General features: G+C 40.0%; 2 protein-coding genes across 5 annotated transcripts; both read right to left on the reverse strand.

The window, feature by feature from the left end:
* Positions 1 to 279: 279 nt before the first annotated feature.
* mmp25b (matrix metallopeptidase 25b) lies at positions 280 to 7,298 on the reverse strand. Of its 2 annotated transcripts, none has more exons than XM_035612788.2 (11): positions 7,150 to 7,298; positions 6,917 to 7,008; positions 5,575 to 5,707; positions 5,273 to 5,417; positions 4,542 to 4,846; positions 4,149 to 4,331; positions 3,052 to 3,136; positions 2,700 to 2,782; positions 2,307 to 2,459; positions 1,647 to 1,940; positions 280 to 729 (listed from the first exon to the last, which is right to left on the reverse strand). In XM_035612788.2, exons 2-11 carry the CDS (start codon positions 6,998 to 7,000, stop codon positions 479 to 481), a joined length of 1,716 nt encoding a protein of 571 aa, XP_035468681.2. In that variant the 5' UTR covers positions 7,001 to 7,008; positions 7,150 to 7,298; the 3' UTR covers positions 280 to 478. The 2 variants fall into 2 exon arrangements, with proteins under 2 accessions (XP_035468681.2, XP_035468680.2); XM_035612787.2 differs by having other exon boundaries at positions 7,121 to 7,267.
* Positions 7,299 to 9,463: 2,165 nt separating this feature from the next.
* On the reverse strand, positions 9,464 to 16,839 carry pax10 (paired box 10). Of its 3 annotated transcripts, none has more exons than XM_047327860.1 (8): positions 16,582 to 16,828; positions 15,518 to 15,743; positions 15,019 to 15,303; positions 13,385 to 13,467; positions 13,107 to 13,263; positions 12,721 to 12,794; positions 11,463 to 11,595; positions 9,464 to 11,338 (listed from the first exon to the last, which is right to left on the reverse strand). In XM_047327860.1, exons 2-8 carry the CDS (start codon positions 15,621 to 15,623, stop codon positions 11,238 to 11,240), a joined length of 939 nt encoding a protein of 312 aa, XP_047183816.1. In that variant the 5' UTR covers positions 15,624 to 15,743; positions 16,582 to 16,828; the 3' UTR covers positions 9,464 to 11,237. The 3 variants fall into 3 exon arrangements, 2 of the variants coding, with proteins under 2 accessions (XP_047183816.1, XP_035468191.1); XM_035612298.2 differs by having other exon boundaries at positions 15,109 to 15,303; positions 16,582 to 16,826; XR_004785618.2 differs by lacking the exon at positions 9,464 to 11,338 and having other exon boundaries at positions 13,037 to 13,263; positions 16,582 to 16,839.
* Positions 16,840 to 18,016: the final 1,177 nt, after the last annotated feature.

An 18,016-nucleotide genomic window follows, 5' to 3' on the forward strand; every position in this document is an offset into this window, starting at 1 on the left:
AGGTGACAGTCTATAGCAGGGTGGAAGGAAGATGCAAAACTGCCTAATTTCAACGATCTACAGTCTGTTCTAATAAGTCAAAATATTTACAGTAGTAACCCACAAGCTGGTTTCAAATAACATACACTAGCTTGATAAAAAGCCTATTTTATGTATACCTTTCACTAAAATATAAGGAATAAATAACAGGATTTTTTATGAAGCGAGTATGTTATTTTAAACCAGCTAGTGGATTGTAATGTACTGGAGAGAGTATATAAGGATGTGAAGAGCCCCATATTAATGTGTAATATTATCTTTCTGTATTTACTTTTGAACATGTAAGAAAACCCCTGAAAATAAAATATAATAGCATGAAAACAAGAAAAACTAAAATATCATCAGTCATATTAAAATTAATTCCATTTGATTGAAGACTTGTATTACAACCCCCTGCAGCCTCCCCCTACAAGCATAAAAAAATTACAAACTCACATTTCTATTTTCTAATAAACTCATTAATCACCAATAAAACAGAGATCAAGAGGACCCAGGTGCTTCTTAGAAATGAAGATGATCCCCTTAAGTTACAGTTGCACTCCTTCGGGATTCGAGGACTGGTGGAAGTTAAAGGTGGAGCGGCACATCTGAGCCAGTCCACAGCGATGGATTTAGGAGTGACGCCATCTTGGTTCAGTCCTCCGTTCTTTAATACCCAGTAGAGGTTGTCCTTGAAGAAGTAGGCATCCCCTAAAGAGAAGTAGAAACATTGTGTGATGATTGTTTTTCACACAACGAATAGATGAATAGCCAGCAAACTAGGATAGCAACGTTAAACAAAAGCATTAGAAAGTTATTGACAAACCTTTACTTTACTTCTATTTTCACTTTCTGCTACTTAATAATTCCGCCCCACTAAATTTCAGGGGCAAATATTGTACATTGCACTCCTCTGCATTCATCTGTCAGCTCTATCTAGTTACTGCTTACTTTTCAAGTTATTTTTGAACATCTGACCATGAAAATTGGATGGACATTGCCATAAATAAAAAACATGGGCAAAGTTTTATGAGTGAGTTCCTTTTTGTATCTCTGGTTGGTGAGATACAAACAGCAACAGTCTTGCCAATGGACACCACCCCTCCACTGATCTGCAGGTGTGCGTAACACACAAAGGAACCTTAGCAATGTTCCAACAAAGGCAATGAAGGATTAATTCAACACATCTGTTCAGGCTCAAGGATGATATAGTGTGGTTGTGGTTAGAAACTAAATGTAAACGTAGCTTTTGTTTGTTTGTAAGAAAGATCCACAGGCATCTTTACTGGTTTAAAGTAAGCTCGTTGCTAAATGTAAAAGTATGAAAAGGCATTTATCTGGTAGTCATTTCACATTCATTCCTGGGGGAATTTCCTGTGCACAAAAGTCACAGGTGTCATGTCTAAGCTTCAGTGTAGTTTTCATATTTGACTGTACTGTTCCTCCAGTCAGTCAGTTGATTGTGATGTTTAGCTTTATCTTGACTTCAATCAGATGTCTATCATTGTTTTGACAACCCTTCATACTTTGCAGTAGTTTCCATGTACATGTTTAAAAATGTCATCACCCTTCCCTTTGCTTTTGTTTATTTGGCGTTGGTGGAATTCATCACATATTTGTGACATTACCTTCTCCCCAGCTGATTATGTCATCCATGTCGGAGGGCACTCCTGCCCAGAGGCTGTTGTCCCGTGGGTAGCCCGGATCCGGCTTACTGTTCAACTGTTCACCTTTACGGCTCTCGTCAAACCTCCAAAACTCCCCACTGCTAAACAGGTAGGTCTTGCCGTTATGGGCCCAGATAAAGGCGGCATCCACCCTGTCCACCAACACCCCATTCTTGGTCTTCATGCCCCATTCAGACAGGGGCCGAGGATAACCATCCATGACATTTGTGTCTTTGAAGACCCAGTACTGAGATCCTGGATAGTTTGGGGGTCAAACACATTGGACAGTGCAGCAGTTAATTAACATGGTCAGTGTTTTTTAGGACATAACACCAAAACAGATTGAAAAAAATCTAAAACAAAGATATGGTTTGTTGATCCGTCTGTCCACCACTTTGACTGAAATATTAATCCATCTACTACCATTGCCACTAAAGAAAGTTAGTGCAGACTTTATCCTCTCAAGAATAACTGACTGACTAGCAAGAACGGACTTTTCATCCAGTGAAATTTAAATTTGTCAAACACTTAAGGTTATGACCAAATAATAACAGCAAAATAATCATTACTATCAATCTTAGTTGTGCTCTGTGTTTATTGCTAATTACCTTCCTTTCTTACCTATAAAGAAGATGATGCTGCTGTCACTTCTCCTCTCATACACTGCGTCAACCCTCTTTGTTCCTGGCGGCAGCCCGATCCAGAAGTTTATTATCTGAGCCGGATTGAGGGACAGTAAAGACCCGTCTCGCTTAGTTCTCCAGAATTGTGCACCTTTCCGAGATAATAGAGTGAACATGTCACCAACTGGACCAGCGTGTCGTTGTACATTCAAGCACATTTTTAATGATAAATGAGATCACCGTCACTAGGTATGAAACTAAAATATTGTCCAATTCTGAATATCTTCTTCTTACATAAACAATGTAGCAAATTAATAATGATTTTGGGGACTCTGATGGACATCTTAATTTAGTGAAATTCACTTCTGTGTTATGGATGGTTTCAACTCACCTTTAAAAAAGAATACTTCTCCCCTGATATTCGCCACTGCATCAAAACCTCCCTGACAGCGCTCATGGAAGGAGGGCTCAGAACTGGATGGAAAATGTCAGTTAAAACTCTAGTCTAACTGTATTTATTAGGATGCAGTGTGCTAAAGACATCACTAGAGGGTGCAACAAGACAAAATACTGCTATAGTAAGGCTCAATCAGAAGGCTTTTATCTGCATCAGTGGTCTTAAATTAGGCAGCATGCATTTGCTCGTGAGTGCATTTATATTATATAGATAGTTTGTAAAAGCAAATGATGAGTGCTTATTGTCTGATGTACAGTGGTATTCGTTGGTTTTTGGCTGTACTCACGGCTGTGTTGGTTTTGGAGGAGGTGGACTGGGCAGGTGTGGGAGGTCAGGATCAACACCACCTGGTGGCCCACCATCCTTCCGACCTAAAACAGAATGGTGATAAGGAGGCAACGCAATAAATTACTGCACACACAAAAAAAATGCAAGCAAACCACATCCTTGTCAGTAGCAAAGGGAGTTTGATGAACAGGATGCGAACACTGTTCTTTTGAAGACATGGAAGGAAACAGTTTAATGAAATACCCTGTACGTGACTGCACCTTACACACATAGTACCAGAGGATTTAAGTATCAGAAGGAATGTTTGGCCATTTTATTGGTGTTTGCATGGACCTTTTCTCCTTTGTGGAATGCTATTTTAAACTATGAAATAACACACTTGAAGTAGATATTGTAAAACAAACCTTTAGGATTTTTTTTTTAAATGTAACCTTATAATAAGACCAAATTTCTAATAAACAATAAGTTATTGTCAGAGACATTTTGAACATTGTCTACCATAAACCAGTGGCCATGCTCACGTGGATAGTTGTGGACAAGGTGAAAGACCACACGGGAATTCAGGGTGACTTAGTCACGCTTGTGGTATTGGATGACAATGTTGTTCTGTCGGTCTACCACTTCAGTCAAGCCTTAACATTGTAATAACTACTGGAATGGTTTGCCATGAAATGTGGTACAGACATGCATAGTTCCAACATAATGGAACCTACTGACTTTGGTGATTCCAAAACATTGATTTGTGACAAAATAGTTGCAAAATCAATGACATATCCACCAGACTCAGCTATTAGCTGACTCTTTGCTTTGTCCTAATTTTTGCGTTTGATAAGTTAGCATGCAAACATACATGTAACTATCATGCTTGCAATTCATCAGCATCTACATTGTCACTGGGAGCATGTTGACTTTTAGCACTTAACTCAAATCCCTGCTGTGCCTTAGAGCCTTACAGAGCTGCTAGCTACCCTACTGTTTCCTCAGATGATTTCTTATCAGACAAACACACAACATATCCACACATTATGTGGGTGATAATAGTAATAAATATAACAGACGTAAGCTTGCGATTCTGCAGTTCGACCGGTCACTGACCGTAGACCTGCTGGATAGCCAGCCTGTCATCCAGGGGCAGCTGGTAGTTGGAAATGTCCTCCACAGCACCCTGGTAGTATGGCCTCATAATGGATGGGTCGGCGGAGGAATGGGACAGGCCCAGCGCGTGGCCAAACTCATGCACTGCAACTGTGAACAAGTCTGTGCTGCTGCTGCTGCCGCCTGAGGATGTGTGAAGCAAAAGTGTTTCTGGATCACAAAGAAGAACAAACTGATGATTTGATGCCACAGAAATGATGTCTTCTTTTTGTTTCTACTCGCCAAAAAGTCTTTTATTACTATAGATTACTCACTCTTTACATTCTATACGTCTAAGGTAGGACATGTCCTCTAGCCATAGTCCCATCTATCACGATTATGTTCAGTAAATACCTCCGTAGCTCCAGCTCTCATCATCATCAAAGTGTGTGTCACCCGCCACTTCATCCTTGCCAGGGAAGAAGGCGTGGGCCAGGGTGCCACCCTTCCCGTCAAACGGGTACCCATCTTCATGCAGCAAGCGGGAAAAAGACACTCTGATGTCCCCTCCGGCGGCAGTCCCCCTGCTGTCACTCGGCAGCCGACGGAACCTAAATGGGGCCTGGTCACTCCAGGCTTTGAAGGCGTGAGTCAGGATATTCTCCACCAAATCATTAGGAAGCCTGGGTGAGAGGACGGGCGATGGGTAGCTGTGGATACTGCAGACAACAAGAGAGTTTGTATTATAGCAAAGTTGTAGACTGTTATGTTTCAATAATCCCATAGATCTGTCTTCTGGGATTCGTTTGTGAGGTTATTGTTTACCCCTTCTCTGAAATACAATTTTATTACACACCACACGCTCAAAATTTCATTGAGACTTAGTCATCAACGGGAGGAAATGTCTACAACTTAAAACGATATTTAAGTTTTTGAAAATTGTATTATTTGTTCTGTTTTATCCAAGGTTAAAGCATAATATGGTGATATTTGCTTTTTTTTCAAAGTGTTTGCAGAGATTCAAAACAGGAAAAAATGATGCCTGTAATCTTCACGGCAAGAAGCAATAACCCATTCGTGTATGTTACACAGATCACTATTATTCATACAGAGAAGTGATAAAACTAAGCAGTGACATGACAGACCTCCATGTGAGGTCTGTCTTATCCCACTTAAGGCCCGACAGAGCGTATCTTTTCCTCCTCCTCCTCCTTTTCAGCATGTCCTCACTCCCAACAATATCAGGAAGCGAGCACCGTGGTGTTGACATGAGTTTGATGGTTTCGCTGTCTGAAAGAGATTTGATCACATATTGGATGTTGAAACTAAAGAACACCTCATGGGACCCAAGACATGTAAAATGTAATCCTGCATACACACACATATATATATATATATATATATATATATATATATAATGGTTTGATAGTGGTTAAGGAGTTGTTACCAAGCACCCCGGTTTCCTGGACTCCCCCAAATCTCTGCATGACCTTGATAGCTTTTTCGATCCCCTCCTTGGTCTGCAGCTTACTTGTCCTTGGGTCAGGAGGAGGGAGGTAACCATACCGGCTCAACCAATCCTGGACAGAATACAAGGAAATTTTAAATTAGGATCCTGTCCTTTTTGAGGGAGTTACTTGATTGAGTAAATGTTATGTACCATTAGCAATTTGCATACAACAAAAAAACTGAGCAGAGAATGTTTGGCGGTTGAAATGAGCACACGTCTGTGTTGAAACAAGCAAAAACTGTTTCTTAAAAGTGATTTAGAAACCTGCACTTCCTCCTGCACTGCCTCCACCCTTCTACCTCAGTTGCACTTGAGAGTAAAAGGTGTTGTCTACTACATCAACAGTTATCTTTCTGTGGGTTTTGCACCGCAAAACATGTGGGGATTCTCATTCATCCATTCATCCATCCCTGAGATAAATGAGATTATTCATATATTTAGTATCTTCATTTCCCACACCAGAGTGAAAGGGGTTGATTTTCTTATATCAGTTTTGTCAAACTAATATTGCAGCACCGGAAACTGTTACACTGAACCCACACATTTTTGTGGATCTTGACAACACGCATCGTACAAAATGCAAAATAAACATGATGCCTTGGCAGAAGTGAAACTTTTTTTTCATACACGTCCCACACCATATGGTCATACGTGCAAAGTTGTGTAAAACTAAGTTGTGTTTAGAGGAAGTACGTGAGGCTCACACATTTCCTAAGTATTTAGCTTTTTGTGGTCTCCAGGCTTGCCACTCCCAATCCGCTGGTGACAGTTTATAATAATATCATTTGTACATATATGTGTACTGTATTCACTGCAAAAACTGAATGTCATATTCGTGAGACGAATTTTTCTTAAGCAGATTCAGTAAAGAAGCATCTACATTTGAAAAAACAACAACAACCCCCACACAGTTGTTTTTTTTGACCTTGTGGGTCATCTGTGCCTCATGTGCACCTTCCACCCTCTTTGCCAATGTCATTTCCTCAATATGAGACCCGTCTCTTATCAACCAGAGAAAAGCCTGAGAGCCTGTCTGGTTTAAAGACACGTGCCAACAAACCTTCACATTTACAAGTGACTTTTTTTTTTTTACCAAAACCTAATTGGATATGAATACATTTGTGATTAAATTGATCATCATTATTAAATTAAATATTAAATTATCTCAATTTTAAAGAGAAATCTCAGTCAACAAAGTGATACAAATCAGCATACAGAATCGAGGCTAAATCAAAGGGAAGTTTTTCGTTATCTCTCTAATAGTAATTGTTCTACTCACCACCGCTCTGCTGTACTGTTCCCCCACTGCTGGTGTGCTTCCCGTTAGGGTCAGGAACATCCACAGCATAAGACCCAGCTCCATCGTTGTCACTGCAAAAGAAACCCCGCTGCATTGTTAAGAAAAACACTCGCTGTATCATCTGGAGTGAACAGGAGACATTTTTTTCTCGTTTGTAATTTCTGCGTCTTCATCCAAACCAACCCAGAGTGAGGACACGGGACACAGCTCACCGTTGTTTCTCTTCTGATTGTCCACTCTCCCGGGACTAGGCTGGGCTGATCGATCGGTCGGCTCCCCCCGCCTACAGATGTCTCCTCCCTCGTACACGAGAGGACAGCAGCCGATCGTTCACTCTCTCTCTTCATCCACGAACTCGGCCCGTGCGTCCGCATTACGCAGCTGACGCGCGCATGGCACTGACCCAACAAGGCTCGGTGGACCGGTGCGCGTTGCTCCTCTTGGTATTGTCAATCAACCAAACTTTATTCGTATAGAGACCTGCGGTTCCGAGTGCTTCACGAGTTTACTGATGAGCCGAAAATATGGCAGCACAAATACAAATGTGGTCGATGAAGTACAATAGATTTTAAAAGACAATACTAAATATTAGAAAAATAGAAAAGGAAAAAAAAAAGATCAAACAAATAGAAGGAAAAAAAATCAATTAAACGGGAATAAAAATAGGCTATAATAATAATATTTCAAAAGGGTAACATAGAATGACATCATTTACAACAAAGATGCAATAAAAGAAGTGAATGAAATAATAAGAAATACATTTATAAGACCAGGCTGAGAGAGAGGTTTTAAGCTTACAGTACTTTTACAAATATCAACACCTCCGGCTGCTGGTTCATAACAACACGACCATGTGAAGTTGTGTACCATCAGGATAACTGTTGAAATGCAGTGTCTCCTGCTGACATCACCATATATATCAGAGTGAAGTGGCCCTTAAACTGATGCATGGGGAACCTTGCAGGTTATCTTTGGAGGTTATAGTTAATTTCACCGGAAAACTCTCTACCACAACGATATGAGGAAAACCAGCCAAACTGTTTATTAAGGGAATCGTCCTCATGATTTAAGGAGCTATAAAGACAAAGCAAGTATCACGCTCGATAAAGCTGTACCAGCAAACCAGCTGGGCTGATGGAAACTGTGTTTTGCAGTTATGTCTGTTTCAGTGGCTGAGAAGTAACTAGGAATGTCAAAGATATGTCTGACGTGTTTAGTTTTCAAAGAACTCTGGCACCCTATTTTTAGTTTTCTTTATGTGTGACTAAATTGCCTAGGTATTAAAATACATCACATAACATATGTCACATCCTCTTTTCTCTTGCTGCTGCCCCCATATTAAAGTCAAAAGTCCCCGTGTCAGCCACTTCATGCTTTTCATCAATATTTTAGTATACTACATACATACACGGTATTATAATTAAGCTGATGATTATTGTGTGGGAGAAAATGTTTGCATTGCTGTTGGGTTTGTGCTCACTGAAAAGCACGGTATAGATTCTTCACGTCACTGTTATCATTACCTGTTTTTTTAAATATTGATATTGAATATTAAATATTATTATTTAACAAAAGATTTAAAAATGTAAAGAAGAAATTAGCTCAAATCGAGACATTCAAATATAAAACTTAAAGTGCAGTTTACAATTTTAATTTCAAATGTAGGTTGCACATTGTTTGCCAGGGAAATAGATGACATTGCCGTAAGCGAGAGTGCCCTGGCGTCTCATATAGCAACTTAGAGCCCCATGTCTGTGGGTCTGCGTGTTCACGTTCGCTGCAAATTATCCCTGGTATTATCTTTTCCTCTCTCTCTCTCCCTCCTCCTTTGCCCCTCCTCTTCCTTCTTTAATTTCTGTCCATCCTCCAGGGCCCTAGTGAGTCATGCCATTAGCACAAAATGCTGCCCTGCTAATGGTTGTCCAGATTCCGCCATGTCCACTTCCGCTTGCTGCATCGGTGGAAAATAAATCATTGAAGTCTTTTAGCTGCTGAGCATTTAGTAGTTGGGATCATGCGAGATGCTTCATTGTTGCTGGGTGAGGGCGAGTAGATATCGTTTCGAGCACTGGATTGTCTCCCTCCTCTGCAAGCACATGTACAGTAAATACTGCTTGTAGGAAGCAGGTTTAACGAATTCTGAACTTTGACTTGAGTGGCTCTGAGATGGGAGACACTCAGTGAACTGTCTGTGAAAGTGAGCCCTGATGTTTGTTATTTATATGCCGGTTGGCTTTAACAGTGTGGCCGGCAGGTATGCCTACATCATATTAACCAAAGTTATTATTACAATTATTCTTCATCTTTAACAAATGGAATATCTCAACGATGCTGTAACTGATTTCCTTGGGCACTGAGGGTCAGCCGAAACAAGTTGTAAACACAACACTTACACGGTACGTACACAAACTATCATGTTGAATCTTTGACCTTTTGCTTTCTTGAACCACACGGACGGTGAGTAAAATGTATAAACGGAGAATGTCCTCATAGTTGGAGGACTCGCTGGAAATATGACATCACGTATCAAGACCTTTGGGTTTATTTCCATTACACACAGCTTTATTTTCATCAAAGGGATCCAAGGCCTTCACAAAAGGGTTGACTCTTGGTAGCTATACAATGCTAATACAACACGCAACGACAACCGAAAACAACACGGAGGACTTATGTGAACGAGTGAAAACACAAATAAATAAGAGTTGAAAGACATTTCATATGAGATCAAACTGAGATGCATCAACAAAACAGTCAGAGGAAAGTGAGCAGGGGTTAAAACCCTGAAAATTACAGTAATAGTTTTTGTACAATACTTGATTCATTTCTGCAAGTAGCTGATTGTCTATAGCGGCTTGTTTTGGTCATGCACAGTTGATAAAGTCCTTGCTATTGTATGAACAGTGTGGCAATAATTTCACAGTTTATTTTTTAACATGTTGATCTCCTCTACCTCCAGCTTTGATTGTCAGTCTCTCAAGTTTTGTTTTGTTTTGTGTGTTGTGATGCTTGATTGTCACTGGCTGATGGATATGTTTCACAAGTGATGTATAAAATCACTTCTAATACTGGTACGCTTGATGATAAGTATTACGCCAAAAAGGTCTCTAATTGAGACAATTGGTTTTTCATACGTTGGATAAAAAACCAGACATCCTCATATATATGAAATTAATAAAAATTAAATTGCTTTACAGTAGTTTTTGGCAAAAATCTGTAACACCTGTACATGATCTAAATTTTTTTTTTTTTAATGTTTGGCCTAGTATCAGACAATATCTGACAGGGATATGGTGCATCCCTATTAATCCTTGATGACAAATGAAACTTGTGCTTTGAGGATGGTCTGAGTCCACAGCATGCTACATTCTTCCCTCTAATAATATCTGACAATATTCCAGTTATGTTCATCCTACACAGATGTCTGTACAAAAATATGCAGTCTGAGTCTCAGTGTAACCTTGCTGGCAGTATTTCTCATGGTAAGTTTTTAAGTTCTAGTAAAAGTGATTGCCATAAGCAAGTCTAAAATCTTCACAGCAGCTTCACACAGCTTATGATTAGGGAACAAGCTTGCTATCACTATTATCATTAAGCTGCTCAAGTAACAAGAAACTGTGGTTACACCTCACAACACAGAAATCTGCTGGCATTTACTTAGTACCACTGAATCTTAGTACCACTGAATCTTATCTGAACCAAGCCATGTGTCACTTTTAATCATTTAAAAAGTTCAAGGCTACAGTTTTTTTTTACTTTTCTAAATGAACTTTGATAATTCAAACCTTGAAGCAGTTTTCTACCACATAAGCTAAGCACAAAAGGCCAGACACGGACTTTTCTTAGCTTCTATCCACATCTCATGGTGCATTTATAGATTGAGGCAGGTGTCCACTCTTTGTCCCTGATTTTTTTTGTGTGTGTTAATTTGTAAAAAGCCAAAATGTTTGACATCACAAAATGTGCCAAAACCATTGAAGGGTCCAAATGTATTTCTCTAAAAAAAATAATTCCAAAAAGAGCACTTGTTACTTATCACTCTTCTGCTATGATTGACATGCTAATCAAAAACAATGTGCAACCTGATAATACTAAGCAAATACCAGTATGACCAGAGTCCTGTCAAGTGCAACCAAAGCTGCTCTTGGCTGAATTTGTAAACATTAAATGCATTTTTGGGGTCTGCAACTCATCGAGACCCCCCTTCAACTCAGACCTGTGCTCCTTTAAAACCCCATATTGTTTTCTTCCTTTTTTTTTGTACATGCCCTTTTTTTCCTTCTTCTTTTGCTATGTCTGTTGCTCACTGTAATCTGGCCCAGTACTGACCCAGGTTCTGACTCATGCTCTGCTGCTCAGTTCCTGGGACCTGGACCGGCACTGAAATGCCAGGCGATATGAGCCCTGAATGAGAGAGGGAGAAGAAAAAAGAGAAACAGTTAGTCAGTTTGTGGTTTAACCAGCTAGATGGCAAGATACAGAAAGATACAGACATGAATGAAGCCACAACTACCTCAGAAACACTCACCAGTGTTGGAGTTAGTCGAGGGTGGAGTCTGCAGATGAGGGGAGGAGTACGCCGATGAGTCAAAGCTGCGCGGGGCAGAGGGGGATGGAGGTAACATGCAGGAGTAGGAAGAGGCCGACTGGGGAGAAATAGACTGGGAGTGTACACGGGGGGGGGGTGGGGGGCAGTATATTAAGATGAGAAAAAACTATTATATTGTTGTGGACAACCATGTTTCTGTATGCTACACTATGTGCTGTAGGGCAGTTTAAGGGAGTGGCAGCACGGCGTCAGGTTAACCACATGGAGGAGCTGGAGTGCTCAAGCGATAGGAGTATCCATTTTTAAAGTTCAAGCATCTCTGCAATCAAGACAGCAACATCAAGACATCCAGACATGCGCTTGTTTGTTCCACATCGAGGACAATGCTCCAAATGCTGCCTCTGTCAAAAGGGTCCCCAGTTTAACGATCATACTTATACAATTCATTCTAACCTTAGACCCCACAGATGCTACACTTTGAAGAATCTGCTTGATGAACTGATTATATTATATTTAGTATTTGATATTGTTCTCTGCCTAAAACCCAACATTCTCACTGCACAAGCATCTCCATTGTAATGAGCTGTTTCTTAATTTCACCAACAGGACGAAGACCAGATGGCAATATTACTCCTCAAATGGGACAGCTTTATCACAATCAAAATTTGAGAGAGAATAAAATAAGATAAATACCATACTTAAAATTACTGTATAATTCATAGGGCTGCTATATTTTTTCTCAAATTAATAGATTTGTCAAATATATATTTTAAAAAAGCAGTGAACTTTTCCCACCAGAATTCTGAGATTTAAAGACATTTAATTTACCGTTTGCTTGAAAAATGAATTGATTATCTCAATAGTTGCAGATAAATCTCTAAAGTAGTTGTTGCAGCATTATGTATTGTGAATATATTACTGTTGTTAGAAATGTGTAAAGAAAAATCCATTTTGTATTTTTGTAATATACATATATGTATATATGTATATATAATTACTTCAATAATATTATCAATATTATCATATTATCATTTAGAATAGTATTATAAATATATGCAATTAATAACTTATTCATTTTTTGTACATTTTAAACCCTTGACATGTAGAAGATAATAAACTGGTTCTTCTCTGTGGTGATGATGATGATGATGATGATGATGATGATGATGATGATGATGATGATTACGACCTGTTTTGTTAAAGTTTGAAAGGTGCTGATGAAGGATAAAAGTCTAACCTGGACTCCAGATGAGAAAACTGACAGGGAGCTGTAGCTGGGCAGGGACGACTCAGCCTGACTCAACATGGACCCTGGGGAGAGACACACACAAAGTGAGATGGTGAGCACACACGCACACCCCCAACCACCCACAAACACACACAACCAACCACCCACACACACCCACACAAACACACACACACACACCCACACACACACACACACACACACACACACCCACACACACTAGTATATTACTAGTTTTTAATAAACTAGTAATATACATATTTCTGTCACCAATTATATAAATCATAGAGACCAGATGTTGCATTACCAGTGAATATATAGTATGGTGTAGAAAAGAAAAATAATTAGACGGCATTGTGCAGTAAGCAGGTGTTTACCTGAACTGCTGCCGTGCTGCTGATGATAGACGGATGTGTTGAAGGAAGTGGTCAGAGGTGCTTGACTCTGTGAACAGGAAGTCACACCCCCTGACCTCCTTTGGTTGCGCAGCTTCTCCTCCCTCCTCCACTTGGCTCTCCGATTTGAGAACCACACCTGTGAATCAAAGACTTCTGTCAGGCCTGTTTATCGTGTAGGAGTAAATGAGAAGATACCTTTTTTATTTTTTTAAATAGATTATTGCATGTTGTCACAAGTTGAATGAAATGTTCCTTACCTGTATCCTTGCCTCTGGCAAATCGATCTTGTTCGCCAATCTCTCCCTCGCAAAGACATCTGGGTAATGTGTCCTTTCAAACTCTGTGAAAATATGAACCAATGTCAAACACACAGTAAGAGTCTTCATCAAGGATGACAGGACTGCTGGAGAGTAGCTCGTCTGATAACCCGTCATGATATTCTGAATTCATCTTTGCTTCTTTCTATTTATATGAAAAGAAAATTCCTGCTTTGCTTACATTTAAATGAAAATGATTATTAATGACCTATCAATCATCTGCAATCTCATTTTTTGGGTAGATATTTCCCTGCTAATCAGGTAATCACTGCTTAGTATCAGCAAGACTCATTATCTCTCAATGACATATATACAAATCAAGGAAGCTGAGATGTATCCTTACGACCATGTTTGAAATATTTATCTGTTGCACTTTGTGTAAATTATTTATCATTATGGAACATGTAGAAAGTTCAAATGAAAGGATTCAAGTTGAAAAGCTGCCTAAGCGCTTAATTTCAAAGTAGACTGTCTAAAACTAAACCAGGGAAAAATCCAGAGAGGTTTTAATTTTATCATCATTTTTTTTTTTTATGAAAATCAACAGTAATAGCTGGTATACAGACTTACTGCACAATATATAACAGATAACAGAGTCCGTAAATTAATCCTTCATGTTATAGTTGCTTGAACACCAGTGTATTCATATCAAAAGAAATTCTCTGTAGCAGAGTATCATTTCTCATTGTGGCAGCTCATTTGTAGTTGACAAACTGCTGACATTTTTGTTGTTGACAAGTCGAAACGTGAATATGCCTCTCCCTTTAACGGACAGCATGAGTCATTCCGATGCACTCTGAAGTTTCAAGTCCCGTAACAGAGACGTCTCTCATAGATTGAACTGTCGGCACCTGTGATGCTTAACATTTGTTCAGCATGTCAATAACACGTCGACAGAGAAACCACAACAATACATCACTTAATGATTCGTTTGAAACTGATGTGGTTACATGAAAAAAATGGCAGCAGGATGTGTAACTATATTTTTTTATATTGTTGAGAATATAAGATGAACACGTAGCTGAAAATGACGTGACACTAAAGTTCACAATGGTAAACACAAGGTTCATGAATCCATTGTGCACAAAGATAAAAATCCGAGGAATTAGGTCCGTCTCACAAATTGTTATAATTGGCTTGGTTATAATTGGCGTCTGTGTCAACACATGATTGTTATTGTGCCGTGGCCATGCACTGAGGTCAGTGTACCTCATTAATGTCATTTGCACGGAGTGACCACAGTGATACGTTTCCACTCGGCTGCACAGTGGACATTGCGTCCTTATTTAGCTCAAGGGCCTGCTGCAGCCATATCCAGTCAAGGGTGGCTTTCTGATCCCTCGCCGTGGATGTCAGGCTATCAGGGCCAGATCTCACTGCATAATGCAACCACAATGATGCATTATCAAAACTCTGCTGTACATGCTGCCTGAGGCTCTGAGACTATTTGGAGTTAAGATTCTGGAGAATTTGAATCTGGAAGTGGTCATGCTTGATGTCCTTTGCAGGGACTGATAAAAATCATGTCCTTAAAGAATGCTCATATTGTCAAATGCATGTCCTCTGCCATTTACCAAAAAGCTGCGTCACGACACATGACTCTGGAGGCCAGCGATTGGCTGCAAAGCGAGGAGCGGGTGCTGTGCGTGCTTGCATGGCCTGACCTTTCTCCAGAGCCTCGATCTGCTCCTGTGTGAAGCTGGTCCGGTTCCTCTGCAGCTTCCTCTTGAGCTGCAGCCTCAGCTGAGACTCTTCGCCCTCGTCCCGCTCCACGGGGACACCTCCCCCTCGGCCCGCTCCTCCTCCCCCTGCCTCTCCCCCCATGCTCCCTTCCGTGTCCAGCAGACAGCCCTCAGACACTGGCAGAGAGGAAGGTGACAAAAGAGACGTGTGATTGCCAATAAAATGCCCCCAAGGATGCATCACGGATTGGGAGATTAATGCTTGTTTGAACCGACAACAAGTCGGTGCGACAGTGCCGTAGCTGCTGCTAATCTCCCTGTGGTTTAATATTTGTTGACACTTAACTGATTATTTCTGAGCACTGACATGTGTTTAAAATCACCCCCTCACCTGTGCTGTGTTGTGTCTGAACTCCGGTGGGGTCATGATACCAGTTGTTAGGCCCACTCCAGTTAGAGCCGCTCTGCAGGTTCAGCATGGTTAACTTCTCATACATGCCAAGAGTGTCCAAAACACCATGAAGAGAAGTGAAGGAGTCCTGTCCTGTGCGTGTCCGTCCCTGTTTACTGTCACCTTTGGCTCCTCTCTTCCTCCTTCAATCCTCAGCTCCCTCTCTCTGGAAGGGGGGGGGGTACGAGTGACGAAGGGAAAGAAGATGAAGAAGGAGGGGTTCATATCGCATGAGTTCACACATGGTCGGCATTGTGGTGAATTAGCCTCATGATGACAGACAGAAATGGAGTTAGTTATGTGTGCGCTGTCTTTACGTGTGTGTGTTATACATTGGTATGCTGGTATACCGTGGGGAACAAAGGTACATTAGAACCCACTCTGATCATGCTACTTGCTTTTCGCTCTCTATTTGCTGGTAAGCCGGAGCGTGCGTGCACACATACATATGCATGAGAAGACACTGCATTTATCACAAACTGGCATCACACACACACACGCACACAAGCGTGCACACACGCACACATACAATGGCTTTATGAACAATAAATCCCGTAAAACTTTCCAATGATAAACACACGGTATAAGACATTAAGAGCTGAACTATGTCCATAAACATTATTATCTGCCTGAATAATGTGTCTAAGTGTGGGATGAATAAAAGCTGTTCTCATCTATTCTTATTGTAAATTCCCATGTTTTTGGAAATTAGCTCTTTAGAGAGTCAAAAATGAATACACAGGTCTTTTTCAAATTGGAGTCAAATGTCAACTATTGCAGCAACAAAATGTCAAAGGTCAAACTTCATTCATTTGGATGAAGCAGCCGCTTGACAACAAGTTATTCATCTGCCTTTCGTTTAATTCCAGAAAATACTTAAAGATACTGTTGGTGGCGCAGTCGATTCTCAAAGCCCCCAAGGAAGTCAGCGTGAAAGAAGTTACATCAGCACAACGCGAAACACGCAAACGCTCTCAAAGGAGGCACATTTTTTGCAAACTTACCGAGTGTCCAGGTGAAATGGTGGAGGGGTCCTGTGTGTTACTCTCCTCTTCTGTGGACCTTTATTCCCCTGCTTCCCCCAACGTCCCTTGTTCTCCAGCTTTGTTGACAATACTGTGTGTGTGTGTGTGTGTGTGTGTAAAGGACAGAGATGGAGAGAGTTAGACAGGGTGAGAGAGAGTGAAAGAGGGAGAGGGGGGGCTCTGGAGAGAAATGCGTCTGCGGGCACTCTTGTCCTCCAAGCGATGGAGGATGGAGAGAGAGTAGAGAGAGAGAGAGAGGGAGAGAGAGAGAGAGAGAGAGAGAGAGAGAGAGAGAGGGAGCCACCGAGGGGTGACAAAGTGAGTCAACATCAGTGTCAAGTTTGAACTTAATGCCAGCGAGAGGAGGAGGGGAGGCCGAGAGAGTAGAGCATAAAGCCCAGATAATGGAGAGATAGTGGATGATAAATACATGATGGAATTCAATTTTAGCCATAAATTGCACATCCATATTGAGCACAATTGTCAGTCAAGGGTGTAAGTTTTTTTTTTACACTGAAACATGTGCCGCCAGACAACTGACATTATCAGATTAAACGTAAATGTTCACAATAGTACACACTCGTTTTCATTTATCCTCATTTACATAGATTCTTGAGAGAGATCATTTTTCAAAACTTTGATGAAGCTTTTACATGATCAGATGCATCTGCATGTTGAGCTGTATTTATGGTACTGCAATATTAAAATGTTGCATTCTGCAGCTGCACACTGACGCAGATACTTTTGAGGCAAAGATAAAAGATTATTAATTATTATTGTTAATAGAAAACACATATTGGGCTTAACACCTTGCTGTAATGATTTAGATTTGATTTCTGATGTGTTTAATTCATTATAAATCAAAATGTCAAATTAAAAGTTATTTCTCAGTAAAAATAATGAGCAATAATAAAACTTTTTTCATATCTGCTTGAGTGACTGATATTATCTGAAACATCAGAAAATATGTTATGCATCATAAAAATAATGTATGTAGTCAAGGCAAATTTCTAGATAATGAAATAGAGCAGTACTATTAGGCCTAACATTACATTACATTTTAGATTTTCCAATGTATTTGATATGCCGTTAGTATAAAGATAATTTACAGTCTATATCATGAATTATTAAAACACATTAAATGGCTTTATAACTATACATTTGTTTGGTAAAGGTGAGTTATTTGAATCTACCTCTTATTTTGTTGAATTATTTCACTTAATTTGAAGAAAAATATTTTTTATGTTAATGTCTAAAGCAATAATATTAAACAACATACATAATGATATTTGATCTTTAAATAAATTATCCACAAATTTGTCAATGATGTTTAACATCTAGAACCAAATCATTTTGATAACAATACATACATAGCATTGATATGTCTTGTATCGGAGGCTGATGAAATGGTTTT

Source organism: Scophthalmus maximus, chromosome 16 (genome assembly GCF_022379125.1).
Source record: "Scophthalmus maximus strain ysfricsl-2021 chromosome 16, ASM2237912v1, whole genome shotgun sequence".
In the NCBI taxonomy this organism is placed as follows: domain Eukaryota; kingdom Metazoa; phylum Chordata; class Actinopteri; order Pleuronectiformes; family Scophthalmidae; genus Scophthalmus; species Scophthalmus maximus.